The 7,805-nt window shown below is 47.0% G+C and overlaps 1 protein-coding gene and 1 long non-coding RNA gene across 3 annotated transcripts in view; one reads left to right on the top strand and one right to left on the bottom strand.

Annotated features, from left to right (window-relative positions):
- Nucleotides 1-386, bottom strand: part of ift74 (intraflagellar transport 74) — a 125,536-nt gene extending 125,150 nt beyond the window's left edge. Inside the window, exon 1 of the mRNA XM_048595011.1 lies at nt 181-386. Coding sequence (XP_048450968.1) covers nt 181-297 — 117 coding nt within the window. The 5' untranslated portion in view covers nt 298-386. The remainder of the gene's footprint in view (nt 1-180) is intronic.
- Nucleotides 387-570: 184 nt separating this feature from the next.
- LOC125482781 overlaps nt 571-7,805 on the top strand; it is a 35,442-nt gene continuing 28,207 nt past the window's right edge. The window contains exons 1-3 of one of the 2 annotated variants that reach the window (XR_007261753.1): nt 571-663; nt 2,696-2,819; nt 3,927-4,057. This is a non-coding gene — a long non-coding RNA (uncharacterized LOC125482781). Of the gene's footprint in view, nt 679-2,695; nt 2,820-3,926; nt 4,058-7,805 lie in introns of both variants that reach the window. The other variant, XR_007261754.1, reaches the window with a different exon arrangement.

A 7,805-nucleotide genomic window follows, 5' to 3' on the forward strand; every position in this document is an offset into this window, starting at 1 on the left:
GGATCTTTGAGGGTGAGGGTGAGGATCATCGAGGGGGAAGATCATTGAGGGGGATGGTGATTCAGGAGGATCATTGAGGGGGAGGGGAGGATCATTGAGGGTGAGGAGAAGGTGATTGAAGGTGTTTGACAGAATGGAGGTGTTGCTCCCGAGGAGCACGGTGCTGATTAAAAGACTTACCCCGGTACCGATACGGAGTGCTGATGTCGAAGCACGGGCTGCAGTCATCGGTGGCCTCGCTAGGCCTCCTTTACTCATCGGTCGGGCCGACGATGGGGGCCTCTGCCCACTCGCCATTGTCAAACTCAGCAAAACCCCACACTCCTAGAGAAATAGCAACCGCCAGCGCGCCTGCGCCACTCCGTCTCCCAGCAACAGAAGGCCCCGCCCCCTAACGCTTCAACCGGAATCCGTCAAAAAACGTCACACCATAGTCCCCGCCTCCAACGTGACGCACAGGGTCCCGCCCCTGACAGGTTTCCGACTGCCATTGGCTGATTGCAGACCTTTCTCCCGCCCCTCGACCCGTCTCCCTGCTCCGGTTGGCCACGCCGCATTGTCAATTAGCTCCTCTGATGTTGCCTGGCCTGCTGTGTTCCTCCAGCTCCACACTGTGTTATCACAATTAGGCTGCTCTGGGTTCATCACCTCCAGTGCCACCCGGTGGGGAAGCAATGGGTGTGTGAGGGAGGGACTGTGCGTGTGAGTGAGAGACTGCAGGTGTGAGGGAGGGACTGTTGGTGTGTGTGAGGGACTGGGAGTGTGAGTGAGGGAGAGACTGCAGGTGTGAGGGGAGGACTGGGCGTGTGAGGGAGGGACTGTGGGGATGTGAGGGAGGGACTGGGTGTGTGAGGGAGGGATTGTGGGTGTGAGGGAGGGACAGTGGAGGTATGAGGGAGGGACAGTGGGTGTGTGAGGGAGGGACTGTGGAGGTATGAGAGAGGGACTGGGTGTGTGAGGGAGGGAAGGTGGGTGTGTGAGTGAGGGACATTGGGAGAGTGAGGGATGGGGTATGTGAGAGTGAGACAGAGAGACGGGCTGAGAGAGGGATGAGTTTCCCAGTATGAAGAATGTGCAGTAAGTGAGGGACCATCGAAATGCGAGGAAGTGAATGTCAGCGTGAGAGGGACTATCGGAGTGTGAGGATATGCATAGCCATGACAGGACAGTCAGAGTGTGAAGGAGAGAGTGGGTTGTGAGAGAAGCACAGTCGTGAGCGGGAAGGAAGTACAGTCCGTGTGTGAGAGAGGGAAAATCGTGAGGGAGAGACAGTCGATGAGAGGCAGGGACAGTCAGATATTGAGTGATGATCACTCGACATGAGAGATTGGGAGGGTCCGGGTTTGTGTGAGAAAAGCACAGTCGTTGCGTGGGAAACAAATGGAGAGACGCTGTCGAAATGTGAAAGATAGACATTTGTCGTGGGAGAGAAAGGAATTCGAGGTGCGAAGGAGCGATAGTCGTGAGTAAAGTGTTAGTCGGAGTGTAAGGCATGGACAGTTGGATTTTGAGGGAAGTACAGTCGGAGTGTGAAGCAAACTCATTCGATGTGAGAGAGAAAGAGTTGGGATGTGAGCAATGGACAGTCTGCGGGTGAGGGAGGAAAAGTCTGAAGGATGGACAATCGTCATGGGAGAGAGACCAGTTCGGACTGTGAGGGAGGAATAATCGGGGTTTTCGGTGAAGGAAAGATAGTTTGTGCATGAGAGACAGGTTCGGAGTGAGAGGGCGAGAAAGTCGTAAGGAGGGACACTAGACATGAGAGGGTGGGAAAGCATAGTCGTGTGGAATAAAGACTGTTGGAGTGTGAAGGAGGGACAATAGAGAGAGAGAGACTGTCGAAGTATGAAGCATGGACATTCATCGTGAGAGAAACTTCTTCGAGGTATGAGGGAGGGATGGCGGTAAAGGAGGCACAGTCAGAGTATGAGGAAAGGATAGTCGTGAGGAAATTGTTAGTCGGATTGTGAGGGGGGACAGGTGAATTTTGAGAGAAGCACAGTCAGTGAGAAAGAAACTGTCGCTGTGTGAGGGAGGGAAATAAGGACAGTCGGAATATGAGGAAGGTACAATTGGGTTCGAGGGAAGCACAGTCGGAGTGTAAGGGAAGGATAGTTCCCATGAAGGACAGTCGGGTTTTGTGTGAGAGTAGGACGGTCGGAGTGTGGGGGAGGTACGGTTGGGTTTTGAGGGCAGCACAGTCGATGTGTGAGGAAATTGCAATCGGCATGTGAAAGAGATTGGCCAAGCGTGAAGAATGTGCATTGGTCTCGGGAGAGAGACCAGTTCGGAATGTGAGGGCGGGAAAGTCGTGAGGGAAGCACAGCTGAGAGTATGAAGAAGGGATGGTTGGGTTTGAGGGAAGTACAGTCTTGAGTGTGAAGGAAGCTCATTTGACGTGTTGTGTCAGAGAGAGACAGTCGGAGTGTGAGGCAGGGACAGTAGTTTTTTTTTGTGAGGACAGTCAGCGATGAGGCAAACATGTGAACTGTGATGGAGGGATTGTTGGATATTGAGGACAACACAGTCGGCGTGCGTGAACTCACCAGCAGTGTTACGAGGGCGAGAATATGAAGGAGTTCAGTCCGTTTACTGCGAGGGAACGACAGTCGTGTGGGAGGGCAGTTCTTAGCAGGAAGTTTTTGAGGGAGTAACGAGGGAGCTCCCCTTCAATACTTACCTTTTTTTTTTCCAGAGGGGTTATTTCAGAATCAGCTGAATGGTGTCACTGAGAACAGTTGGCCCCGAGGTCCTCATTGGATAACATTGCCCTCAAAAGCAGTACCAAGGAACTACATTTCTGTAGCGCCCTTCAGAAGGTTATTTTTCGGCAATTTAATTACATCTGAATAGTTGTTACACTTCTAAGACAGGAAAGAAAATAATTATTGTATTTTGATACCACAAACATCAATGTGCTGGAGATCCAGAAAATCAGTTATATTGTTCATGATTATCATTTGGCTCCTGTTGCCTGCTCCACCATTTAACTTAAATCCACATCCTGCCTACCCTTTCAATCAACTTTGTTAGCCAAGAAACTATCTGCTGTTGCGTTAAAAGTACTTGAAGACTCCATCTGCATTGCTTTCTGTGGAAGAGTTCCAATTGCTTAAGACCATATGAGAACAAAGAAAACTCCTCTCTGTCCTAACCCTATCACTTCTTTGCATCCAATCCAAGATATCAGTTGTGAACCTTCTCTGAACCATTGTTAATGCATTTGCATCCTGTTTATCACCGGAACATTAGGAGAACTGATCTTTGAAATAATTGCCAAAATATTTTTGATGTGCACCAGATTTCATCCAAGACAGCATGTCTGATAGAGTAATGTTCCATCAGCACTGAAAGACAATGTAGTGCTTCCTCAATACCAACTCTCTACTAGTACAGTGCTCTGACAGTACTGTGCCTCTAATAGGAGGTACTTGCTCAATACTGACTTTTAAACAGGGAAGTACAGCCTCTGTACCAATGCTCTTAAGGTGCAGCACTCCCTCAGCATTGACCTTCCATCAGCACAGCACACATTCAGTACAGACCCTTTGATGCTGAGCTCCTTCAATACTGACCATCCAACAGTTCAGTGCTATCCCACTAGTCATTCTCTGACAATGCATCACTCATTAAAAACTGACCTTCCAATAGTACTCTGTACTAATCCTCCAATGAAACTGCTGTCTCTTGAACTTCTAGCAATGAAACACTCTCCCAGTAGTTCCTTCATTTCTCTATATCAGTCTCAATCAGTGCCTCTGAAACATTTTTGGTTTAGATAGCTGTTTTCAAATAGTTAATAATAGTTAATAATAAAAATTATGATAGCATGAAACCTAACTTGAAAGTTTTTCAGTTATACTTTTAAGAAAGTTGATATATACCTACAGATATCAATCAGATTGGTTGCCTCCTTCATATTGCAGAGTTGGAGTATCAATTTCAAGAGCTCATGGGGCGGACCAAGAGCCTGGAGAGAACAGGAGCCATTGGAGAGTACAATGTAGGGAAATCGTTAAAGGAGCAGAGAAAGATCAGAAGCACTCTTCATTTTGAGGTAACATCACTGACTCAAGCAAGATTGTAGTTGAATGACATCTGCATTTCCAAGTATACTGTTTATAGTGAAGAAGCTAGAGTTGGAAGACCAGTAGATTATCCAAAATTTTGCGAGAAGGTTGCTTGTGAACGTGACAGGAGAGACCTCATCATCGATCTTCACACTTTCCAGGGAGATCAGCCAACAATGGAGTGAAATGCCAATGTTTCTTCTGCGCTACCATGGAAATCCAAAGCTACAGCAGCTTGACGGGAGGTTCCACCACTGAAACTAACAGCTCATGACTACACTTGATATCCAGGTCAACTGAGGGAATCTGAGAGAATGAGAATCAAAAAGCAGTGGGAATATGAAGAAAGCAGGACAAAAATGAGAGAACACCCAGACCGGAGACAACACAAGTTAAGAGATCTCAATGAGACATTCAGAGAGTGTTGGAAACCTGAGGGAGCTTAAACCAGGGGCTGCCGATGGCTGGAGAGATTGAAAGGCTGTAAGCATCTTGGCAGTAGGGACTGAAAGTGTGTAGAATTTCAATGCTGTCTCTGTCCTCTATTTCTTTCTGACTTCTGCCCAGCCGATTCTTCAATCAAAGAAAACAGGAGCCTAGAGAATGTGGGGGAAAGAGCCATAGAAATTGGAAGGCTCGTGGCAACTGGAACCTGGAATCTGTAGGAGCCAGAGACAGTAGAAGCATTGAGAGATGGTGTGTGCTGAGAGAGATCTAGAAGCTGGAGTGAGTAGGAGAAAAGGAAAGTATGGGAATGCATTGTAAACAGGAGCTACATTTAAAATTAATGAAGCCTGAGATTGGGAGCATGCCAGGATCTGAAATCCAAGTAGAGTTGGAGTTTGGCGATCGCAGGAGCTGGAGGGAGCACAAATCTTTTGAGAGTGTGACTCTTACACAGTGTGACTCTTGAAATAGTGGAACGCTGAACACTGCCAGAGCCTAGGAACCAGATGCAAGTGAGACTGCATGAGAAAGGGAGAGTACTCCAAAAATAGCAGGAGGCAGAGTGGCTGGAAGGTGGAAGAATGCAGGGCTATAGACATAAGAAGCCTGAGGCAAGGGAATCCAGAGGTTGCAATTAGAGATTGTGGGATAATTGCTCAGCCCTGAGATAGTAGAAACCAGGTGTTAGATGGAGGCTAGAGAGAACAGGATCCCATACAGAGCAGGAACCTGAAGAGGTTGGAGACCTGATGGAATTGAAGTGCAGTGTGAGTACGGTCTGGAAGAGAACAGGAACTGACAAAGTCAGAATGGCAGAGCATTCACAAAAATGGAACAAAAGGGAGCCTGGGGAACAGCTGACACTAGAAGAATGTGAAAAATCTGACTGAAGGCAGAGTTAGTTTAATCTCCATTGGAAGGTGAACAGAGAAGGATTAACAGCTTAAAGAAGCTGAGTAATGCAAAGAGGAGTGGACACAGGCAACCAAGGAAATGAGGACCTTTCAGAGAATTAAACAAGGGAAAGTGGACATTAGACAATGCAAGACAATGGATGGGAGCGGAGACTGCATGAATACTGAAGAACTAAAATATGAAGAGAACTGAAGAAACGGCTGGGCAGAAGTCAGAAAGAAATAGAAGACAGAGTCACCTCCTGAGAGGCAGGAGGAAGAGCTCGAAAGTGTAACAAGTGTGAAGTTTTGGGGGCCACTAGAAGCAGTACCAAAGAGAAGAGCTCAGATGTTGAGCAGCCCTGAAGAAAACATATGGGTGGATGACAGCCCAAAGAGTGTGAATCCAATGTTTGCAGATGCAAGTGAGTGTGAATGAGAATGCAAGCGCATGCTGAAGATAACAGAAAGCAAATGATTGGAAGCCTGTTGAGCTAAAGACTTTCGCCAGAGTGGTGACCTGGGGCAAAAGGAATCTAGAGTATGCAAATTCAAGATCATGGGATGATTGTGGAGGCCTGATAGAGCAGGAGCTCGGCTGAAGAGGGAGGCTAGAAAGAACATCATTGCATTAGGAACAGCTGCCTGTAGAGATTGGAATCTTGATAAATTGAAGTGCAGAATCAGTTTGATCTGAACGAGAACAGGAATCTGCAGAGAACAGAATGCCAGAACATGCAACAGAATGAAACAGAAAACAGCCTAGGAAAGAACTTGCATCAGAAGAGTGTGAGCCCTGACTGAAGACAGAGCCAGCTTGATATTGGGAGGAGTATGAACACAGAAGTATTGGCAACCTGAAGAAAATGGCAGCTGAGCAAATGCAAAGATGAATGGGTATTGGTGAACAAGATACCTGAAGGAAAAGAGAAGCTTTGAGAGAGTGAAACAGGGACAAGCATGTACCAGACAAGGTGAGAGACTAGATGTTACCTGGAGCTTACACTAGTGATGAATAAATAGAATATGATGAGAACTGGAGAATGAGATGAGCAGAAGACAGACAGAAGTAGAGGAAAGAGACAGAGCTCCCTCGAAGCAGAAGGAAGTGTCTGAAAGGTGACAAGCAAGGATGAATTAGAAGCCACCAGAAGTGGACACTAGGGAGAAGAATCAGATAGTGAGAACCCCTGAAAAACCAAATAGATGAAGCACAAGCCCAAGAGAGTGCAAAGCCAATGTTTGCAGATGCAAGTGAGAGTGAATGAGAATGGGAGCACACACTAAAGAAAGCAGAAAACAGAGTAACTGCAAAGCTGGAGAGCCAAAGACTGGATCCAGGAGAGTGACTTGTGTTGAGAAGAATCTAGAGAGTGCAAACTGAAGATTGTAGGATGCTTGCAGAGACCTGAGAGAGTGGAAGATCAGTGTGAGAGGCAGTCTGGAGAGAATGCCATCGCATTAGGAACAGATGCCTGAAAAGATTTGAGCTCTGGATTTGAAGTACAGAGTGAGTTTGATCTGAAACTGAACAGGAGCCTACCATGAGCCTGCATTCAGCAGAATGGAACAAAAAAGAACCCAGGAAACAGTTGACACCAGAGGAGTGTAAGAACCCTGACAGAAGGCAGAACCAGTGTGAGTTCAGCAGGAGCTTGACTAAATGAGTGCAAAGGCAATTTGATACTTGTCAATTAAGCCAAACTGAGGAAAACAGGAATTTTGAGACAGTGTAGTGGGGGCAAGAGGACTCCAAACAATGCAAGAGCCTGGATTAGTGCAACTTACAAGGTAGCTTTGAGACCATGGTGAGTAGTAGCCTGGAGAGAATTGAAGCACAAAGAGAATGGGAGCCCAGAGAGTGAGAACAGAGAGGACGTGTGAGCTTGGATACCACAGTACCAACAAGAACGGAAGCTCTGAGCATGTGGGAGTAATCAGATTAGAGTTGCGTAGCATAAGTATGTGCTTGGTGTCTGTCAGGGCCCAAGAAGCTAAGTGCATGCAGATGCATCACAAACCTGCAGAGAGTGGCAGATTGATGGCGGTAATAGCTTGTAGAAAGAGGGAGCTAGAGATATCGATCCTGGAGAGGGCCAGTGACTGTTTAGAGAAGTAACATCAGCAGAACAGGAGTTCCGATAGAATGAGAGCCCAGAAAGAGCAGGAAAGAGGAGAGAATGGCTGCTCTCAGCAGATGGAAGCTAGGAGAGAGCAGGAGTTCGCTCATGCTGGAGCCAGGAGAGTTGTATGAGTTTGGATAACTTGTAACCCTAATGTTCCCAGATGCATGTTTGGAACAGAACAGAAACAGCAGCTGTAGGGAGTGAGGAGGCCCTCATCTATGTAGTTTGCCGGAGAGTACAAAAGTCTAGAATAAAAACAAAGTTGCTGG

Source organism: Rhincodon typus, chromosome 3, assembly GCF_021869965.1.
Source record: "Rhincodon typus isolate 14 chromosome 3, sRhiTyp1.1, whole genome shotgun sequence".
NCBI classification, from domain to species: Eukaryota; Metazoa; Chordata; class Chondrichthyes; order Orectolobiformes; family Rhincodontidae; genus Rhincodon; species Rhincodon typus.